The sequence below is a fragment of the Lepus europaeus genome, chromosome 8 (assembly GCF_033115175.1).
Source record: "Lepus europaeus isolate LE1 chromosome 8, mLepTim1.pri, whole genome shotgun sequence".
Lineage (NCBI taxonomy): Eukaryota > Metazoa > Chordata > Mammalia > Lagomorpha > Leporidae > Lepus > Lepus europaeus.
The window spans coordinates 1,104,444-1,126,703 of NC_084834.1; the positions used below are offsets into that span (position 1 = coordinate 1,104,444).

Below are 22,260 nucleotides of genomic sequence, written 5' to 3' on the forward strand. Positions count from 1 at the left end.
TGGTTTTCAGTCAGCTGCCGGAGCCTCAGAGTTAAAGCTCTGTTAGTCTACATTTTTATTTATCATTTCTTTTAAATTGAAAGGCAGAGACAGATCTTTGGTCTGCTGGTTCACTCCCCAGGTGCCTGCCTGCACCAGCCAGGAACCTGGAATTGAATCCAGGTCTCCTGTGCGGGTGGCAGAGAACCACGTGCTTGAGCCATGTCCCTGCTTCCTTCCAGGATGAGCATGTACAGGAAGCAGAGCTGGGGACTGGAACCCAGAAACTGTCTGCGAGATGTGGACTTCCCCAGTGACGTGGTAACCTCTGCCGAATGCACGCCCCTCTAGTCTCTGCAGAGAAGATTGTTATTACTCTGTCCTGCTCTCAGAGCCCCCACGAGGGAATACTAATGGAAGTAGTTTGTGGTGGTTCCCCCGGGAGAAGCACTTCCTGCTGCTTCTCATAGCGTGTTTTCTGAGTCTTAGTCTATTATTCCTAGTGATTTCTAGCTGTATATGCTCTTATCGCTGCTGTCCCTCTCTCTAGACGCATTTCTCGGATGCAGTCTCACTCCACAAGCTCTTACCTATGACTCTGACCAGATTCCACCTTTCCTTACTTTGGGTCTTTTCAGGTTTAGATTTGTTACAGCATCCTTACTCTTTTTTTTTTTTTTTTTTTAATGGCTTCTAACTCCAAGTTTGTTGTACCAAGATATAATGAGGTAAATTTTTTTTAAAGATCGATCTATTTATTTGAAAGAGTTAGAGAGGTAGAGACAGAGGGGTGGGGGTAGGTCTTCCATCTGCTGGTTCACTCCCCAGATGGCTACAATGGCTGGAGCTAAGCCATTCTGAAGCCAGGAGCAGCTTCTGGGTCTCCCAGGTGGGTTCAGTGGCCCAAGGACTTGGGCCATCCTCTGCTGCTTTCCCAGGCACATTGGCAGGGACCTGGATCAGAAGTATAGCAGCCCGACTGCGACTGGCGCCCATATGGGATGCTGGTACTGGAGGCTGGGGCTTTAACCTACTGTGCCGCAAAGCCAGCCCCTTAAAGTCACATTTGCCCTTCTTCCATCCTTCAGCTGAATGTAGGGTTCGATAGCCAGTTTTTCAGCCACTTGTCAGGATATAGTCAAAGGGAGCTATTTTTTTCTCAGAATTTTCATGCAAAGTAAAAGACAGCCTTCAGATTCATTTCTTACGATCTGTGATTGTCTTCTCGTTGATCAAACTGATTGCATGCAGTGTTGGTATTTAGGCATAGAAGATTCTAAGCAGGGCACCTGATTAAGTATCTTGAAATGGTTCATTGCACTTCATATCCTTCAATCTGGATTGTCCTGAGATTCTTCCAACAGAGTCTTCTCATTCTAATTTCCAAGATACAGTATTTGTCCAGATCATACACTCAGAGCTCTGGTTTTGGCCTCCGTGGGGCCATCTGCCGAGGCAGCCAGCTCGTGGGAGGCCTGACGGGTACCAGCAGTGGCTGTGCACTCAGCCACGCTACTGCCACGCACCGAGGGCTGTGGGCTGTGGCCTGGGCCATAGAGGAGCAACTAAAACATGGTCTCTTTGTGAAGAATGGAGTCTCAGCTGGGGACCTAAATTGTCTGTCTCGCCCTTGTGAAGGGGAACACGCCCCCAGCCTGCTGAGCCCGAGGACTCTGTCTGAGTGTCCCCTTCACTCTCTAGGTGACCTTTACGGAGCCATAGGCTCACCCGTGAGGCTGACACGCACGGTGGTGGTGGGGAAGCAGAAGGACCTGATCCAGCGCATCCTGTACGTCCTGACCTACTTCCTCCGGTGCTCTGAGCTCCAGGAGAACCAGCTGACCTGGAGTGGGGCTCGCAGCGAGAGTGGCCAGGTCGTCGACGGCAGCCAGATCGTCACGGCCCTGGAGAAGGGGGAGGTGGAGGAGTCGGAGTACGTGGTGGTCACTGTGAGAAATGAGCCTGCGCTCGTGCCCCCCATCCTGCCCCCAGCCGTGGCAAAGAGGAGGAACCCCGGACCTACAGGGTTAGCGGAGACCCTCGAGGGCACGGACGGGAGAGCCCCGGGTCCCACGCCTGACAGAGAGGCAAGCAAGAGGCCGGAGCAGAGCTCCGAGGCCTGCGGCGTGGGGCCCCCAGAGCCGGCGGCAGACGGTGCCTGGCAGCCTCAGGGTGCGTTTTGCGGAGCTCAAGGAAGTAAGAACGAGGCTCCAGAGGGTGGCTCCTTACTCCTGTGCCGCTGTGGGGCTCCAGGGGCAGGCATGAGGGCGGACCAACCAGCTGCCGATGAGGAGGCCCGAGGGGAGCTGCCTGAGAAAGGGCCGGACCGCTCAGCGGCCAGGCCTTGCCCCGACAGACATTCCTGGCAGAAGCCTCCTGGGGAGAAGGTCACTTTCCACATTGGAAGCTCCGTGTCACCAGAGTCTGACTTTGAGAGCCGCACCAGAAAAATGGAGGAGCGGCTGAGGGCCTGCGGACAGCACCCAAGGGCGGCCGCTCAGGACTGGCAGGTCTCCAGGTGCTCCTGCAGACCTGGCCCGGGAGGCAGTGCCTGCTGTCCTCAGACTTGCTGTTGCAGGAGAGCGGCAGGGGGTCCTGGCCGGGGCTTTGCGGAGGACACGGACATCGGAACCGATGCCGCAGCAGCTGCTGCTGCTGGGGGGCCTGGCCACGCCGCCGGCTCGCTCTCCCCTCCGGACGGTGCAGCGGCAACTGGAAGGAGAGCGCCGGAGACGACCGTGGGCTTGTGTTTAGAAGACCGGGAAGGACCGTTGGCAGAGCCTGTTGCAAACCGGGCTGTACAGCAGGACTCTGGCCTCCCGGTGGCTGCCAGTGTCCCCCGTGGGGATGCCAGTAGGAAGGCCCACGTCAGGACAGGAGGAGACATTCCCAGAAACGAGAGCTCGGACAGCGCTCTTGGCGACAGTGACGATGAAGCGGGTGCTTCAGCCGCACTGGATTGGAGTCACAGCGGGGACAGGACTGACGGGGCCTTGGAAGTGGAGCTGCCTCTGCCCAGGTAATGCTGGCCAGGCGGGAAGCAGAGGGAGCGGGGTGCAGTCCTGCTTGCCTGCCCTGACTCCTGGGGTCACCTTAGGCACTGTTGGCTGCTCTATGCCACACAACACGTGGTTTTACGTGGCTCTGCGCAGCGCATCGGCAGTGTTGTCACACCACTAGAAGAGGTGACCAGCCTGCCTGCTTCCCAAAATAGTGGCTGGTTTAGTGTGCCTGAGCTGTGTGGTGGGGAGCCGGTGGCTGTCCCAGCGGCTACAGGGACGTTTTGGGATACTCGGGGCGGTGGTGGTAGGGAACAGAGTCTGGTTTACTGTCATCTTCGCAGAGGCTCCGTGGCTGGCGGCAGGTGCCTCGCTCCAGAGGCGTCAGATCCCCCTCCCTGGGGGCCTCTGCCCTGCGGCTCAGAGCAGCGTGAGACACTTGGGAGACGGCACTCTGCCTGAGCCCTCCGTCAGCTCTGTGATGACCGAGAGCAGTCACTAGAGGCTTCCTCTCTCCTCCCGCACTGTCCTGGGCACTGCCTCGTGCAGATACATCAGATTGCCAAAGCCAGGCTTCTGGCAAGAGTCCCCTGCTCAGGCGACTTCCTCCTTCACTCTGGTGACACAGGCTGCCTGGTGGATGCTCTCTGTGAGCTACAAGGACAAACTTGTAAGCAGCTTCCAGCCTTCCATTTGGAAACAAAAAAACTATTTCTCTCCCCGTCCCCTTCCCTCCCCCATACCAGTGACCCACCTGCTCGAGGGCTGGGGCGGTGGACCACCCTGAACCGGTTTTATTTACCTGTGTCATAGGCTGTCACTCCAGGCTCCAGCCGTCATGCAGAAGGAAGTGCGTTCACCTGTGTGTTCTAACGGCCAATGTCGTCTTAGGTCACAGAGCATCAGCAGCCAGAACGTGAGAAACTTCGGCCGCTCCCTCCTGGCAGGGTACTGCCCCACGTACATGCCTGATCTGGTGCTCCACGGGACCAGCAGCGACGAGAAGCTGAGGCAGTGCCTGGTGGCTGATCTGCTGCACACGGTGCATGTGAGTGACCCCAGCCGAGGCCTTGGCCAGCACCAAGTGTGCAGGCTAGGAGAACCTAAGGAAGGGTTTGTGTGTGGAGAGGGGGGGCAGGGCCGGAGGCCAGAGAGCAAGGTCATAGCTAATGCAGATGCAGCCCGTGAGTCGCAGAGGTCAGCCTCCGGGGCCCCGAGCAGGACCGAGAGGGGCGCAGAGTGGATCTGGGGAAACACAATAACCCGCACAGATGGTAACAATTAGCTCCTGTCACAGGGAGGACCAAAGAGATGTCGCATATGGTTTGCTTTGTATCCGATCCTTACAAGTTCCTAAAAGTAATTTATTTTAGCTGATTTGTCATTAAGTTCACTTTGATGGCTGCCCGAGGATGACCGTGTAAAGATGAACAAGTCTTACTGGAAGATTGCCTTGTGGCTGCTGTTACGGGCTTTGCTATCTGCAGCGTGACGGGAGCCGAGCACTGCAGGAAGCTGTCAATCTGATAGGCCTGTTTTTAATTGAACTGTTATTGGGCAGATGTGCAAAAATAGATGTTTTGCATCAGAAACACACTGTATCTTGTGCAATAGTAAAAGTCCTCACTGCATTCAGAGAATGGGAATTTGGCTCGTTACCCACATCCTCACCCAACAAATATTTTTCTCACGGTGGCGTCGCGTGCTGTCTTTGGTCTTGAGTCTCCTCTGTGAGGACGTATCGGGCGTCAGACAAGGCTGAGCAGGTGAAGGATGTTTGTGTACAGTGGCAAGAAAAGCCCAGTGGTGAAGCAGCTGTGCTTACAGTCAGTCCAGCGGTGGGCAGGACAGAGAGGCGACAGGAGGGTGGTCTAAGCGGAGGCAAGCCTGCCCATCCAGTGTCCATGCGCAAACCCAGATGTTCCTAACCCCACCCTGCGTTGTGGCCATGCACCACCCCGCACCAAGATATTCCTGGAATGAAGCTGTGAAGCGCTGCTGTCTCTGTGTGCAACACCATAATTTGTGTGCATAGTTGCGGGAATACTGGGTACTTGCTCATGGGTTCAGAGGTCCCTGCAACAATGGCCATAGCATTAGAACAGTGCCCTCATTGCGTGGCGTGGTCTTTCCGAGTTGTCCAGAATGATGTGTGATGTCTCAGTGCCTGTACACACTGTGCGTGTTTAGGAGCTGCGCTTACAGTACCTCATTTCCTTTCCTTACAGCACTTGATGCTTGTGTCCATATCTGCAAACCCTGGTGACGTTTCTTTGCTTTTTGCCCTGCTGCCAGTTTTAAGAACATCGGGTAGCTTTCCGCACGTTTTCCCATGAAGCCGAGTTCTGCTTCTGGCAGAGACAGCAGGAGACTGGTGTGAACTGATGAGATTGGCCTAAGTGGTGACCAGCCGGGGGATCTTTGGATGTCCTAGGTTCTCCCACTGACCACCATGGAGAGTACGATCGATTGATTGACAGTATCTTTTTTTTTTTTTTTTTTTTGACAGAGTGGACAGTGAGAGAGACAGAGATCTTCCTTTTTTCCATTGGTTCACCCCCCCAATGGCCGCTGCAGCCGGCGCACCACGCTGATCCGAAGCCAGGAGCCAGGTGCTTCTCCTGGTCTCCCATGGGGTGCAGGGCCCAAGGACTTGGGCCATCCTCCACTGCCTTCCCGGGCCATAGCAGAGAGCTGGACAGGAAGAGGGGCAACCGGGATAGAATCCGGCACCCCAACTGGGACTAGAACCCGGGGTGCCGGTGCTGCAGGCAGAGGATTAGCCTATTGAGCTGCGGCGCTGGCTGATTGACAGTATCTTTAAGACCATTCACGAAATCGTTTGTTTTCCATAGGCTGTCAGTTTCCAATTTTTGTATATTTTATTTTCATGGTGACCCTCCGGCTCTGCAGTTCGTACATCTGAAAAGACACAACCATGTTTACTGTCAAGAGCCTGGTTTGTTTGTTTTCAATATTTCATTTTCCCTTCCTTTGAGAAGTAATGTTTTCACACCGTAGCTTTTCTCATTTCTTCAAGCCATGCACTCACTCTGAGAAATCAAAAGTTATGAAGCATAATAACCTATATTGTGTCAAATTGTGGGCGCATGCACAGTAGCCATGCGTGGCTGTTAATGGGAGACTGAGAAGGGCTCGTAAAAATACCTCAGAAGCTTAATACGCTCCGAATAGATCCAGTTAGTATTAGTGTAGTTCTGATTTCACTGGCACATTCATCGTAATGAATTTTGCTTTTGAAGTAGCGTTCCGTTTAAACTGCCTCTCAGCCTGGCACTCTGGTCTACGGCAGCATTCTTAAAAATTTAAAAAAACACAAGCAGCCTTTCTCCTTTGATTTACAAATAGTTTTGGAAAATAAGAGTATTTGTAACGTTACCTTGAATGTACTGCTCCATAAGGCCCGGAGAGCCAAGAACAAGTGCATGTCCAGAGTTAGAGCTGGAATAACAGCTCGTTGGGGAAGAGGAGACTGGAATAAACTACCTCGTCATAACTGGCTCTCAAAACCCATTTCTGAATGTTGCTGGTTCTCAGTGTTCTTGTTAGACTTCACTGGGCTTTGGTCGTTGTTTCTGCAGAGCGGGAGTTAAAGGAGCTGTTTTAAAGCAGTCGGTTTAGATTACTGCTCTGTTGCCTAGGCCTGTGCATTATTGGGATAGTGAAGCTGTAAGTGTATGGCTTTGTCACTACAGTGGGCTAGTTTGGAGTTTATTCTCTGGTTGCAAGAGTGCTCTCTGGAACTTCCAATATTAAGAATTTCTTTTTGTACTTTGCTCTTAAGAAAGGTATATTAACTTTATTTCATTTACTTTCATTTTTATTATGGACTTTGACATGTCAAGATTCAGATGTTCTTTAAATATTTAAACACGTGTTCTTATTTAGTCCCTATACCACCTCTTCTGTCATTTGAACTCTTTCTCTGCCTTCTAACATACAGATGGTACAGCTGCCTTAAATTAGTGTGAAGTACTGTTTCAGTTTCCCCCTGCCTTATCTAGCTGTGCACTCTTTACTCGTGTTTCCCTTTCGACTCTAAGTGGAGAGAGAGTGCCCACGCCACCAGTGCCCTATAGCTGGGACCCTCAAGTAGCTTTTTCTCTTTTTTCCGCCTGTGCTCTCTGCCTGTGAATGCCACGGACACGGGCAGTGCTGGGAGCTATTAAACCACATGGCAGTGGAAGGTGCTGGGAGAGCCCTGACTTAGCACTGATGGTTTGGGTTCAGGTCCTAGTGTTAGCATTCGTTCACCGGCATCACCCAGCTGCAGGAAAAGGAATTTAGAGGAACAGATGAAGTCTAACCCAGGGTTAAGAGTTTGCCTTCATGGCTGGCGCCACGGCTCAATAGGCTAATCTGCCGCCTGCGGCACCGGCACCTCGGGCTCTAGTCCTGGTCGGGGGGCTGGTTTCTGTCCCGGTTGCCCCTCTTCCAGTCCAGCTCTCTGCTGTGGCCTGGGAGTGCAGTGGAGGATGGCCCAAGTGCTTGGGCCCTGCACCTGCATGGGAGACCAGGAGAAGCACCTGGCCTGGCTTCGGATTAGTGTGGTGTGCCAGCCGCAGCGGCCATTGGAGTGTGAACCAACGGTAAAGGAAGACCTTTCTCTCTGTCTCTCCCTCTCTCACTGTCCACTCTGCCTGTCCAAAAAAAAAAAAAAGAGTTTGCCTTCTGAAGACAGACAAGCCCAAGTTTGAATCATGGCTCACCCCTCTGTGACGGTGTGGGCCTGGGCAAGCTTCTTGAATTTTCTGATCTATAAAATGAACAGCGCTGGTACCATGGTAGGTTTGGGCTGAGGCTTCTGGGAGACGCACATCAAGTGGTCAGTACAGTGTGGCCGACACATTACTAAATGCCCAGGAATGCCAGCTATTACAATAGCCGGTGCAGGAGTGCATTGTGAGAAGGCACCATGACCTGCTTCCACTGTGGAGAGCAGAATAATGACGACTAGTTTAGACTAGTTTAGAAAGCTGAAGTTCTGTGCAGGTGCACTTCAAGTCCTCCTAAGCAGGCGACTGCTTTGCCAGCCCCAGGAGGCTTGGTGCAGCGGACAGCGCAGAATCGCTGCCCTTCTGCTCATGGCATCCGCTTTGTTCGCTGGTGACACAGGGAGCAAGTGGGGTCAGCGCCACAGGCAGTGCCGTGTTTTGTTGTTGTTTTTCGTGTGCTCCACAACTTCAGGCGTTTTATAAAATAACCCATAAAGTGCAGTCGCAGTTGGATATAACATCCTCTTCCATTGCATTTTAAGATTAGCAACAGATTGACTCCCGAAATACCGTGCGGGAATCAGTAGCACAGAAGAGGAGCTTTGCTGCAAGCCTGGCTGTGATCTATGCCCGTGAATACCTAATTAATCCGCACAGTGTGATCAACCAGTAAGACGCAAAAGACGGGACAGAGTACCTCGTTCCTGAAGTAACGCAGGCAGCGTTAAAGGCTTCAGGTCAGCAGCCGCCCTAGCTAGGATCAGCAGGCTGCAGAGGAGCCGTCTCTGGGAGAAACGTGCTATGCAGAGCACCTCTTGTTGCTTTCCCTTCCTGAGCTGGACAGTGAGCGTGGCAGCGCCTTAGGCGGGCAGCCCCGTCTTGGCTGTCGGCCCACATGCAACCGTGCCCTGTGCTAGGGGGGTTTTTAAACCACGGGTTTTGACCTATAACTGGATTTTCATGAGCAGTGTCTGAACTGGTTCAGAACTGAGATCACCACATGTAATTATTATTATTTAGTGGCTCTAGTGTGTGCAGGTACACACTTTGCAACATGGGCCCATGCGTGTCCACATACATATAAACATGGACACGGGGTCGTGGTGCTCATCTACTTCTTACTGTAGATTGCAGTGAAAAACTGTTGTTTCAGAAAATGCTGCTCTCTCCAACGCCCCTCTGAAATCTGCACGATTCTCTCCCTCTCCACTGTGACTGCCATCTTGAAGTCCCTGAACCTCCCACCTTGTATCTCTGAGCCCGGTTTTCCTGCTTCCAGTCATCTTGAGCAGTGTCTGTGGATGTGGTAGCCCCTTTTCTGTGCTTCGAACACACACACACCCTGCACACACACACCCTGCACACACACACCCCACATGCACACACATGCACACACACATACACACATGCACACACACCCTGCCTACATGCACACACGCACACATACCCTGCACACCCTGCACACACACACCCTGCCTACATGCACACACGCACACATACCCTGCACACCCTGCACACACACACACCCTGCCTACATGCACACACCCTGCCTACATGCACACACCCTGCACACACACACCCTGCCTACATGCGCACACACCCTGCCTACATGCGCGCACCCTGCACACACACACACCCTGCACACACACATGCGCATACACCCTGCACACGCACACACCCTGCATACACACACACCCTGCACACACACACACACCCGCATACACACACACGCACACACACCCTGCACGCACACCCTGCACACGTGCACACACCCTGCACACACCCTGCACACGCACATGCACACACATACACAGTCTCCTTTTGTGCTGCAGTCTCACCGTGGGCCTTGCGTTCAGTGGTCCCCTGGTTGCTCACACACCTCTGCCAGTGCTGAACACACTTCTTTGCAGAGGGCACTGCTGAACACCTGCCCGATGTCGCCGAAGGCCTCGTCAAGTGCTTTGTCTTTGAAGCCATCCCATGCACCATGCATACCTCTGTGCTCAGCGTCTCTACCTCACACCAGGGCCACAGGCAGTGCTGCACAAAACAGTGGCTTATCCTTTTCAGCCCAGTACCTCGCCTGGGGCCTGGCACGTAGAAAGTGCTCATTAATGTTCCTTGATGATTCCCTGTGAAACTGGGCTCAGGGAAGCTTATGTTTATGACTGCAGATAAACCTACCATGGTAGCTGTGCCCGTTTGTTCCTGAAGTAGAAAGAACTGTCAGATGACTTTGTCTAAAACAATGAAAGGAAAGGGTGATTGGTGAGCCTCCTTGCGTCCGTTTGCTTGCCCTGAAGGAGTAGAGGTTAGTGTAGCGCTCTCGGGGGTCACGTCGCCTGTATCGTGTCGGAACGAGACATGCTGCCTGATGTCGATGTCTTACCAGTTCATTTCACTGCTTAGAAGACCCTTGACCATATCCACCGTTCTCCATGAGCAGCCTCCAGCTCTCTCCTTTCCCTGTGGAGTCCCACACGGCCTCACTGGAGCACCTTTCCACAAGTTCAAACTGTGTATACCTCGACAAGCAGCCAGCCTGACGGTCAAAGCCCTTCCAAAGGTTGCACGTGGTCTCAAGACCGTAAGGGAATTGAGGTGCCCGACCAGGGAGCCTGGCGGCCACAGGCACTCTCAAGTCCTATGACCATCCCTCCACACCGAGTCCCATCCTCCTGCCCTCTACCCACAGAATGCCATGATGTCTTGGGGGTCCCCCAGCGGGCCCCCCTGCTTGATTGTAAATACTGGGACCCCTCAGCAGTGTCCCATAGCCCAAAATGATTTGATTCTCCTGTTGCTTTTCTTTCCTCAAGCCTCTGATGACCGACATTGGACCTGTTTCCAAGAGAAAAGTTGATAAACCTTAGAGTTATGATAAGACCCTATGTAAGTGTTTCCCCTGCTGGTATTTTCCTGTGTTAGAAGTCTGTTGGAGGAAGTAGGAAATCTCCGGGGGTGGCACTTCAGGTGATCTGACAGACTCATTTCACCGAGAATTGGGGCAGGGAGGCTGGAGACGGCTTCCGGAAAAGCGGGGAAGATTCATTCCCGGAGATCTATCTGCTGAATGCCTACCGAGTTCCTCACGTGCTGGGCACTGCGTTTCCTCGGGATTTGAGGTGGGAGAACTGCAGCACCATGTGCCGAGCTGATGCGGATGGCATGTGTCCCCCTGTCACTACACAGGTGACGGGGTCCGTTTACCATCTCATCCCAGCCTGCTACACACACACACACTCAGAAATCCTTTTGTGCCAGACAAATAAGAATCAAGACCAGGCCAAGTAAGTGTGGGTTGACACGACACTAGCTTTCTATGATTTCAGTGGGGACACGTGTCCTAGGAATTGGGTGCTGCAGTGCTAAGATCCACCCCAGGCTCGGAGAGATTGTCCATATGCACAGAATTGAACCCCTTACCTAAAGCCTGGACTTCCAGGAGCTTTGCTTTCATGCAGGGGGGACCCTGACACTCCAGACATAAGCAGTGAGCAGCAAAGAAACAGATTGGAAACCTGAGTGGGGAGTAAGACGGTCAGCCCTGAAGTCTAAACCGTAGGCCTGTGCTGTCTGGCATCTAGATGTATTCTCCCCAGATGGCTTGGGAATCTCTACCCAAAGAAACAAACAGAAAAACCAGGGGCATAAAAGCCTGGGGCGCTCTGGCAAAAGGAGCCAGCACGCTACTTGAGCTGTTTTCACGCCACAGGCTCATGGACACTCGGGGAGGTGGATCGGGGGACGCAGCAGAATGAGCCCACAGTCAGAATCTGCAGAAAGCTCGTGAGGGACAGGAAGCGGATCCAGGCAGAGCTCCGCCCACCTCCAGGCCAGAGTCACTGCCAGGCAGCTGTGTTCAACGTGTTTCGTGTTTCACAGTGACAGGAAGAAGGAATGGGGACGTGAAAAAGAAGGAAAGAATGTGATAAATGACTACCGAGATCTGTAAAAGAACTAAAATAAATTTCTAAAATTGAAAAACCGTCATTGGAAGTAAAACCCCTGGGATGAAGAACAGGGCTGATTAAACAGAGCTGAAGAGAGCTAGAATTTGTGAGATGGAGGCTAGGTGTGAAACGTTCTGAATGCAGATCCGAGACTAAACGCGTGCAGAAAGGAAGGAAGAGACGCGGAGGCGAGAATGAAAAGCTCTCGAGGTAATTTTCAGGAGAAGAGAACAGAGATAAGAGGGAAAGCGAAGTGCATAGGAGGAAATTTTTCCCATTACATCCGCACACTGACCCCCAGGTAGAGCAAGTGTCAAGGAATCCACACTTAGCGACAGGACCTCAAAGGGAGGGGAGCTCTTGTAAGCAGCCAGAGGAGACCCCTTGTCCTCCAGGAGTTTGAAATCTTACCAGGAAACAAATAAGCCATGAGAACGCGGTGGGGTGCAACGGCACGTGCAGGATGAGCAGTTGTGGACGAGGAGGGCAGAGCACCGGGGGTCCTCCCCGCCACGGGCAGCACGAGCTCTTCACCCACACACGCAGCTGCTTTGGGCCACTGACAGGAGGGTCTCCTGTCCCCTCTCAGTGCAAACGCCACAGGAGTGTCTGCATGCTTGTGTTTAGTAAAAGACTGCTTCTAGATGACCGTAGTGGAGGAGACTGTTGGAGAAGTGCAGGCAGGAACCAAGTTGGTTTTCTCTGGACAGGTGAGAGGCTGGAGAGCTGCATTGCTTGTTTATTTATTTTTTATCTTTATTTGACTCATCAGCAATCCACAGGCAGCTGCAGGCCACGTCCAGGGTGCTCAGCCACCCATACGCAGGGTGGGTTGGCCAACAACTACCTTGCAGAGCTTCTCTTCACTGCCAGGCCCTGCAGGAAGTGAGCATATAGGTTAAGTGGGCCTCGTCCCTTAAGGAGGGGGGCTAGCAGAGGAGATGTGAGGACGTTTAGCTAAGAGTAAGTGCTGGGAAGGTGACCTGTACTGTGTGTGTCATCCTGTTCTCCTGGGCGACTGATCAGAGGCCCTTCTGGAAGCTGCGTGAAGGCTGATGGCCATGGAGCTGTACCATGACGAGAATGGTACCGGCATGGTCATGGCGCATCTTCTTAGTGAGACGCAGCTTAATCAAGCTGTAAAATTATCTTACAAAAGCAATTAACAAATTGACATCCAAATGATGTCGAGGGATCTTATTTTTTTTTTTTCATTCAGAATCTCTTAGAGAAAAATTAAAAATACAGGGAAATGCTTCCAATTACCTTTGTGCTCAAGAGGCCGTGCAGTGACTGGGAGTTGGACCTGCACTGGTGCACCTGTTGCCCGGATTTCAGAGCTGGTTCTGAGGCCAGCAGTCTCTACTCCTGCTGTCTGTACCGCCCGTGCGAGCTGAGACATACGAAGGTTGGAAACGGGTCTGTTTGGAGTCTCTGTTGGGCGGTGTGAGGAGCAGAAAAATGGAGAGATTTCTTCGCAGAGTGCCTGATGGAGAGGACTTTGAGCTCTAATGATGAGTAGATTCCATCATTCACACTTTTGAGTGTTCCACCCTGTTTTTTGGTCCCAGGACTTCATAATAGAGGACTTGGCAGAATCACGGCCCTAAACGTCGGAGCTCCTGGACTCTTTCTGAGGTGCCAAATGACCTGACAGGCACTTGTGCTCTGTCTTCCGTGTTCCCACCTGTATGCTAGGTGTGGTCCTGCCCGCCCACAGGAGAAAGGCACAGTGAGCGGTTACAGAAAGCCTCCAGGGTGGGGGAAAAACTGCATGGATTTCAAAATTATTTTGCACCAGAACTTTTTAATTCCATTTTCCGCGAGCTTTCTGAAGTTTTGTCATATATGTGAGAATAGCATTTTCTTATTAGTCACGTCATCGAGTTAAAAATAGATCATCATGTGGAACACTGGACATTTTAACACGGCACATGGAAAAGAAAGAAAAGAAATGTTACCAGTTGTGCGGATGCCTTGCTAGGAACTGGATTGAGTCCAGAACCATCTCTTGCAGGTAGAAAGTACATGCCCGGCGCTTCGTCACGCTCATTTCAGAGGACACAGAAGAAAAATGAACGTGACTTCTGTTCTGGAGTTACTTAGAAAAATCGCAGAGGAGACAGACCCGTGTGAAATGACTGTGTGACGCAGTGCCAGACGGGGCAGTCTGAGGTCAGAGGAAGAGCAGTGAGCGTGGGAAGGCTTCGTGGGCAAGGGGGTGTGAGGCACCCAGGCTGTCCTACCATGCACTGCGGGCTGAATGTGTGCAGGGGGAAGGTGGGTAGGCGCATACCCTGAAGAGCTCTCGGTGTGGAGTAAGAACTGTTAGGCTGAGACTGGCCAGCGTGGGTGTGGGGCTTGATGAGGGAAATGATAATGCGGTATTCTAGAAAGTTTGAGAGTTTGGGGGTTAAGGGATGTGGTCACCCAGAGAAGGGGCGCTGTGGGCGAGCACGGGCAGAGCTGGAGTCTGCAGCGTGTGAGGCTGTGGGCCATGTTCCACTCATTTTTTCCCTCACAGAAGACTGCAGCCTTGAACTTCACAGCTCATAGAAACTCTGCATCAGGTACCACCCCATTTCACAGATAGGGAGACTAAGGGGTGAATTCATGAGCTGCCACGCTCTCAGAGCCAGGAAATGACCAAGCTAGCATTTAGGCCCAGTCCTTTGTTGAAGGGTCAGAACTGTACCTATTCTGATTGCTTGGACCTTGTAGACAGTTCTCGTTCCGGAAGTCGAGGTAAAGCAAAAGTCAAGTGTGTATATTAAGGAGCGTATTTTGTGTCCTCGGAGATCTGACTTAGAACCTTATTACCAGAGCGTCCAAAACATTTAACATGTCTCTACCAAAGGCACCCACAAATCCTTAGAAGCTACAAATTAGCCAAGCTTATTCTGTTGATTTGATAAACTATCTAGGCCAAGAAAACTCCAGAAACCTCTAAAGATCCATGAAATGAAGCATTTCACTTGTTAATCCATCTTGAGAAATCCTCATGGGAAAATAGTTTGGGTAAATGAGATGTTGACAAGGGAGAACAACTAGAAGCTTGTTTGTAACTGCTCACGTGGGTAGAGCAAGGAAAGACCATAATGGCATATGGCCGCCGCCTCCTTCTCGGGTGGTGATTGGCCGCCCACCCCAGCAGTCATCTGCAGCGCTTGTCCATCCCCCTTCCTCGGGTGGTGATTGGCCACCCACCCCAGCAGTCATCTGCAGCGCTTGGCCCACCTCCTTCCTCGGGTGGTGATTGGCCGCCCACCCCATCAGTCATCTGCCGCACTTGGCCCATCTTTCCTCATCCTCCAGGTCCCATCAGAAGTTTCTGGATTTGCATGGGAGGCACGGACAGAACCTGGGGAGGGGGCAGGCAGGCACAAGGCTGCCGACTCTGCACTGTCGCCTTGGTTGTGGCTGGGTACTCAGTGCAGCATGGATGCCCTGGAGGGCGACGGAGGTGGCCCTGTGGAGTTCTCACACGTTGCAGGTTCATTCTGATATGAGAATGTGACAAATGATGTGCACAAGGGACTTTGTTTCAAAAGTGATTGTCATCTTGAGAGAGAAAAAGGACATGGACGAGAAAGAGTGTGCATACGCTTGGTGAGGTTCCTCAACCAAGGAGAGTGTTAAGTGGAGATTACTGTCTTTAGTATCGGTATTTCCTTCAGATCTTCTTTCAGAACTCAAACATCAGAGGCCCCGATTCATCTGACAAAAAAACGGTTTGGAGAAAAAGTTTTACAAGGGTAAATAAACAGGCTTCCCCCCCCCCCCTTAGTGATATTTAATCAAAATAACAAGGTCCTTTGGGGAGAACTTAACATCAGGATGAGAAATTGTAGTCATCAGGCTGACAGGTGACAACATTGTGTCTCCCTTTGCCCCGAGGAAATGGGCCAATGTCATGACCCAGCCAGGCCTCACCCTGTTTCTCTCCCTTCAGTTCCAAGGCCTCAACTCTAGTCCCGAGAGTAGGTGGGTGAATCCCATTTTCAATAGATGTTTGAATCGGTCAGTCTTACGTTTTGGAGCCTTTCTTAGAAGTACTGCTCCGTGTGGGAGAAGAGGGGTGTGTGTGTGTGTGTGTGTGTGTGCGCACACACGCCTTAATGTGCACATGAGCTTGATCAGAGTGGGATCTTACAAAACTGACTTCACAGGTTTCACTGTTTGGTAACTTGTACCATCAACATAAGGCTAATAAGAAATAGTATTAAAAAGCAGTGCAGCATACATAGCATTCAGTGTTTACTGCAGTTCTGCTTGTGCCTTAAACGGACCATCCCTAGGTGGAACTTTAAACTGAGTTCCAGGCATAGGATGTGTGCAGGTGGATACTCCTGCGACAAGTCCAAATGTGGCTTTCTGAATCTTAGCATGCTTTAAATTGCAGAAGCTCAGGAGGCAAGTCATACCACGTTTAAACGGCCCTCTATCTGACATGGTTGAATTTCCTCTGGAAAGATGATCAGAAATCACCAGAATCACAAGAACTTAAGCTTCAGCTCCCTGGCCCTTTAGATGTTCAAAGCTTGATCAGCGCCCACGGGCCAGTCCACCATGACCCTGGGGTCCTTGAGCTCTTCCGGACGTGGTTGCTGGTACTTGTATCTCTATCCTGCATCCATTTCTTTTCCTTGACCACAATTCCTTCTGTTTTCTTCTTCCTTTAAAATGTACCCTTTCTTCAGCAAGCACTGAGCAGTTAAGGAACTTCTGCACCTAGTTGGATGCCCCATGGATGCACTCGGGGAACTGTGTGAGTGTGCAGTGACCTACAAATGTATAAACTTTGGGGTGTTTTTAAAAGGTAATCTTCTGAAAATATTCCGCTGATTCCTGGAGCCTGTGCACTTCACGGTCAAACCATCCTAAGCTGTTAGGGAGTGCAGGATGCCTGTCACCTCTGTCATTTGCTTGTCCCTAACCTGCTTCATTTTAGCAACATTTTCCAAAATGCCAGCGGCTCTGCTAGGGACAAAGACTATAGCGAGAGGAATGGGCTGGCAGCTCGCTGTCAGTTGTCTCAACGCCTGGGCCCTCACATTCTGCATCTTTGCTTCAGCGACTTCAAAATGACGGGTGCTTATTTTTCATGTTAATTTTTATACATTTCTCTCACCTATCACTTTAAAAAATAATTGAGCCAGTCGGCGCCGCGGCTCACTAGGCTAATCCTCCGCCTTGCGGCGCCAGCACACCGGGTTCTAGTCCAGGTCGGGGCACCGGTCCTGTCCCGAATGCCCCTCTTCCAGGCCAACTCTCTGCTGTGGCCAGGGAGTGCAGTGGAGGATGGCCCAAGTGCTTGGGCCCTGCACCCCATGGGAGACCAGGAGAAGCACCTGGCTCCTGCCATCAGAACAGCGCGGTGCGCCGGCTGCAGCAGCCATTGGAGGGTGAACCAACGGCAAAAGGAAGACCTTTCTCTCTGTCTCTCTCTCTCACTGTCCACTCTGCCTGTCAAAAAAAAAAAAGAAGAAAAAAATAATTGAGCCAACTTCCCTGCCCCTTTTTATTATCATACCAAGACCTACCACCTTCTATTGGCGCTTACTCTGAGGGCAACTTCTGTCCACCACCTCCCTTGTAAGCCCTCATTGTCCTTATCCCAGCGATTGCTTACAGTGGTACTGTGAAATGTGTAGCCTGTGGACTGTTGGGCAAGTGGGTTTGTGAAACACTCTTCCCTCGCAGAGCAGGGGAGATAACTTAGAAGACCGAGTCCCAGATTATCCAGTGCAGTTTAATAACGATTGTGAAAGGTGGCAACCCGGTCAGCTCACTGTGTCTGATGGCGCTCGTCACGAACAAAGCAAGGTCAGGAGGACCGGGAGAGGTCGGTGCTGTGGCGTTACAGCACACTGTCAATTTCTGGAAAAGGCAGAGCGTGAAGCGGCTTGTGCTCAAAATCCACACCTTTGAAATGTTTCCTCTTCTATTGTTCTTTGTTCGTGAGGAAAAGGCACATGGATAGCAAGTCAGCATCATCTTGCTGTGAATTTAGGACACACCGATTAGGCAGGAACCTTGAGAAAACCAAGGAGGCCCTGTGTCTCCAGCTGTGTCTGGGAGGGCGTGTCTGCGGGTGGGGAAGGGGCCGGGGGAGCGCCTGACAACCCCGGGAGAGCAGCAGTAGCAGCAGTGCAGGTCGTCGTGCCCGTGAGAAGGCCTCGGTACCCTAACAAGTCTGCAGAATGAGAACCTTGGGAGACAGCTCCAGTGATTCACAGGCGATGCTGTGTCACGTCCCTTCTTTCTCATGTGTAAGATGATTGGAACGTTAGACTTTGCCTCATTGCTCTTCCTTTCAGTGGGGAAAATAGAAACCCTGAAAATCTTGTCCACACACACACACTTGGGTTTAGTATAGCAAAAAATGTTGGTGCCAGCAGGGTTCCATGCAGCCACATGCCACTCCTTCCCCAGCTGTGAGGAGTGAAAAGCTATGTAGGCTGCCCTTTATTTAAGAAAGCTTTTTATTTATTTGGAAGAGTGGGAGAAGGAGAGGTTGATCTTCCGTCCACTGGTTCACACCCCAGATGACAACAACGGCTGGGGTTGGGTCAGGCCAAAGTCAGGAACTCCATCCAGATCCCGCACGTGAGTGGCAGGGGCCAAGCGCTTGGGCCATCTTCTACTGCCTTACCAGACTCATTAGCAAGGAACTGGACGGGAAACGGAGCAGACAGGACTTGAACCAGCACGCCAGTGTGGGATGCTGGCATCGCAGGCAGTGGCTTAGCCTGCTGTGCCACAACAGCTCCCTTGTTAATGACAGCTAACTCTTACAGCCTGGCAGTGGACCTCTTATTTCTCTCTGCAGCCTTCCCACTTCTTGTGCTAAGTATTAAACCACACTGTGTGGGTTGGGCATTTGGCCTGGTGGTGAAGACACCAGCTCAGGTGCTTACGTCCCACAGTGGAGCACAGGAGTGAAAATTGCAGGTGGCCGTTGTCGGATGTTAAGATCATGTGTGTCTTTGGGTTCCAAGTTGCAGTTAGCAGAAACCCACTCTTGTTAGCTTAAGCAGAAGGGATTTGATGGGACAGATATCAGGAATTCATATAATTGATGGGACAAAGAACAAGACTTGGCACAGACACCAAACGAGGGTACCCTGGAAATCCAGGAACCACAAACTCTCTGTAGGCATTTGTGCTAGCAGCCATCTTTGGGGTATGGGGGTGCCAGCCGCCTCCGGCCCACCATGGCCTTCCCCACGGGAAATCCCAGGGAAGGAGCATCTCATGGGCCTGGTGAAGGCTGTGCATCTCCCCTCTTGGTAGGGGGAGGTCAGGACCTGCATGCGGTCCCATCAGGCCTTGTCCCAGAGGGTCGCTGTCCAGAGGGACAGCAGGGTGGGTGATTTTGTGGGAAGTTAGAGTAAGAAGCCAAAAGTTGGCCGGCGCCGTGGCTTAACAGGCTAATCCTCCGCCTTGCGGCGCCGGCACACTGGGTTCTAGTCCCGGTTGCCCCTCTTCCAGGCCAGCTCTCTGCTGTGGCCCAGGAGTGCAGTGGAGGATGGCCCAAGTGCTTGGGCCCTGCACCTGCATGGGAGACCAGGAGAAGCACCTGGCTCCTGGCTTCGGATCAGCACGATGCGCATGTCAAAAAAAAAAAAAAACCCAAAAGTGACAAAGGGCCACCACCAGTTAGCGAGAGGGATTGAGTGACAGCCAGTGGCGGCTTCCTTTGGGTAAATGAGGGCTAGGAAATGTGCTCGTGGGCGTTGGCCGTGAGATCTGGCCGTGCCACACCACCCCCACCACACAGTAAGCACACGTGCCCGACGGTGCTGGTGGTGACACAGTTAGGCTTTGGTCAGTTTTGAGAAATCAGATGTTTAAGTCCCTCTTCCTCAACTGTTTTCCGTATTTACTGCATTTACCGGATGATATCATTTACTCATTGTGAACTTGCTCTCTCACTGTCCGGTTTTTCAGAACTTACACATTGTCAGTGAATAAACTCACTCCTCAGGCTGATGTGTGTGGCACACACAGTTACTAAATAAACCTTGCTGAGTGGCAAAACCATAACTCACAGGAGCAGCAAGTTGCCCCCTGTCCCTTGTTGCTGGAGACATGGCTGTGGTATCCCCCACCTTATTGTGATCTTTGCCGTTTTACACACAGCGTGCAGTCTGCTAAGAAGCAAGGCATTTAAATCTTGGAATGTAGGGAGGGCAGGCGTGTATTGGTTTCCTTATCTGTGGGCATTTAACAATGTTTACAGCGTATCTCTCTTCCTGGCTGTGAGGAGGTGGGGGTGGGGAGGGGAGATTAAATGTAATTCTATCAATTTCTTTTTTTAATGGTAACGTTTAGTGACACTTGTATTCCAGTCCCCGTTACTAAGCTCCAAGTCTCTGTGGCTCCCGCCATCAGCTTCTGAACCTTCAGTCTAATGCTAATCAAAAACACTGAGCGTTCTGGGTGGCCCTTGGAGGTGCCGTGATCGGCGTCGTGACCGGCCGTGCTTCTCTTTCAGCATCCGGTGCTCGATGAGCCAATAGCCGAAGCCGTCTGCATCATCGCAGACACGGATAAGTGGAGCGTCCAGGTAGCCACGAGCCAGCGCAAAGTGACGGACAGCACGAAGCTGGGCCAGGACGTCCTGGTCTCCAGTCAGGTGTCCAGTTTACTTCAGTCCATTTTACAGCTTTACAAGCTTCACCTCCCGGCTGACTTCGTGAGTATCCGCCCCCACCCCACCAAGGGAGGTGGCTAAAGATGACTTTGAACAGGGTTCCGGTTTTAAACGCAAATGTGTTTTAAAATGGAGGTTGGGATAAGTAAAACCAGTCCATGCAATGTGAAACCAGCAAACGGTAGATTTCAGTGGCAAAAGCCTCTGTAGGAAGCAAACAACATGGAGTGGCACCGAAATCTCTGAGCAAGGCCTAGAGCAGCCAAGGGCTGGGGCAGGGGCGAGGCATGAAGGGAATTTCGGGTCCTGTGATGGAGAGCTCACTGGCCCTCCTGGTCTCGGGTGGATGCTAAGCAGGCCACGTTCTGAGCGGATGAGGTTCCCTCTGTCCAGCAAACGAGAGTGTGGTGTGTGGAAGCACTTCAGATCCTCAGGTCCTGGACACGTGGACGATGGCATGGTGCCTTTTCAAAGGGGGACTGGCAGATCACCTTGATGACGTTAGTTTACATGTAAACTCCTAGAGAATGGCCTGCGGCTCTCCCCTGAGCCACGAGAATTAAGGTCCACAGGACGTTCTTTGAAAATGTGTGTGTGCACAGAGAGCCCGAGAGAAGAGGGAAGTATCTTCAGAGAGGACTGGAGAAAGGTTTCAAAAGTAGACGAGAAAGTGAAGGGTGTGGCAGCGGCCAAGGCTGAGGAGCCTGCGTGCTCCACACAGCCTTGCTGTCTGCAGCCCAGCCGCACCCCGCACCCTCCACAAACCACGTGGGGAACAGAGTGTTCGTGCCCTGCTGGCCAGCACGGCTGTCCTTCTCCCCAGGCCACACTTGGGCCACATGCCTCCAGAAACAGCCAAGGCCATTACGGCTCGGAAGGAGGAGCCCTGAGATGGTATCCCATGGCCATCCGAGTTGTGGCAAGGCAGGAAGGCCACTGGCCGAGGTCTGGGCTTTGCCATTGGTTGGATGTGTGACCGGACAATGGTGGGAGACTGTGAACCTCAGCTTTCTCAAGTGTATTGTGAGGAGCCTCTGAAAACTGTCAAAGCTCCATGCCAGTTACAAAGCTTTAAAGCCAGCGTTCATTAGTGGCCACTGCTGATGTGGGCCTCAGAGTCCAGTAGCCTGAAGTCAGGTGCAGGTTCTGCTACTTACTATGCAAGAGAAACCCGTCCCAGAGCCTCGGGTTTCCTTACCTGCAAAGCCGGGGAGGTAGCAGAAACTATTTCATATGCTTATGCAAGTGTGAACGGAGAGCACTTGGAATAGTGTTAGCTGTTAGTGGCTGCCTACTGAGTGCTCGCATCAGTGTGACAGTAACATTTCTGAAGTAATACTGATGGTTGCACCTTGGCGCTAGAATCTTTATTTGGGCTTCGAACAGAGGCATTCTCTCACAGGATGTCTGTCTGAGGGGCTGCTGGGGCCTCCTCTCTTGTGCCACATTTGTACAAAATCTTTCATTCGCGAAGCAGGCCAGATGATGCTGACTTAAAGGCTAACAGCTCTTTCTGTAAGGGAAAGAAGAAACGGTAGACTACTTAGTTTTCTGCTCTTAGTATTTACCAAACTTTTATATTTCATTCTAAAACACATTGCTCTCAGCACATTTGGCGTCTTAGTTATCAAAGCAGTTAATTTGTTTTCCTTCATTTGGACAGAAGTATGTTCAACCACTTCATACCAGGAATGACTTATTTAACATGACAAAACCCAGATGAAAGAAAATTTCATCCAGTCAAGAATTCTTAAAGCTCAATTGAATTGGAACACACGTGATTAAATGTTATTAGATCCTGTGGTACAAAGGGACAAAGTTGCTGTTTAAAATTTCAGAAGTTAGAAATTGAAGAAATCCATCTCAGAAAGAAAATACTGGAAGGCGGGCAGGGGAGAAAACCCAGCACAGCTCTGTTGGCTAAAGAAAAGAAA

The 22,260-nt window shown here is 51.6% G+C and overlaps 1 protein-coding gene across 3 annotated transcripts in view; it reads left to right on the top strand.

The window, feature by feature from the left end:
- FNIP2 (folliculin interacting protein 2) overlaps nucleotides 1-22,260 on the top strand; it is a 138,766-nt gene that overhangs the window by 107,533 nt on the left and 8,973 nt on the right. For all 3 annotated transcript variants that reach the window (XM_062199351.1, XM_062199352.1, XM_062199350.1), the window contains 3 exons: nucleotides 1,681-2,998; nucleotides 3,870-4,026; nucleotides 20,168-20,368. In XM_062199351.1, coding sequence (XP_062055335.1) covers nucleotides 1,681-2,998; nucleotides 3,870-4,026; nucleotides 20,168-20,368 — 1,676 coding nt within the window. The remainder of the gene's footprint in view (nucleotides 1-1,680; nucleotides 2,999-3,869; nucleotides 4,027-20,167; nucleotides 20,369-22,260) is intronic.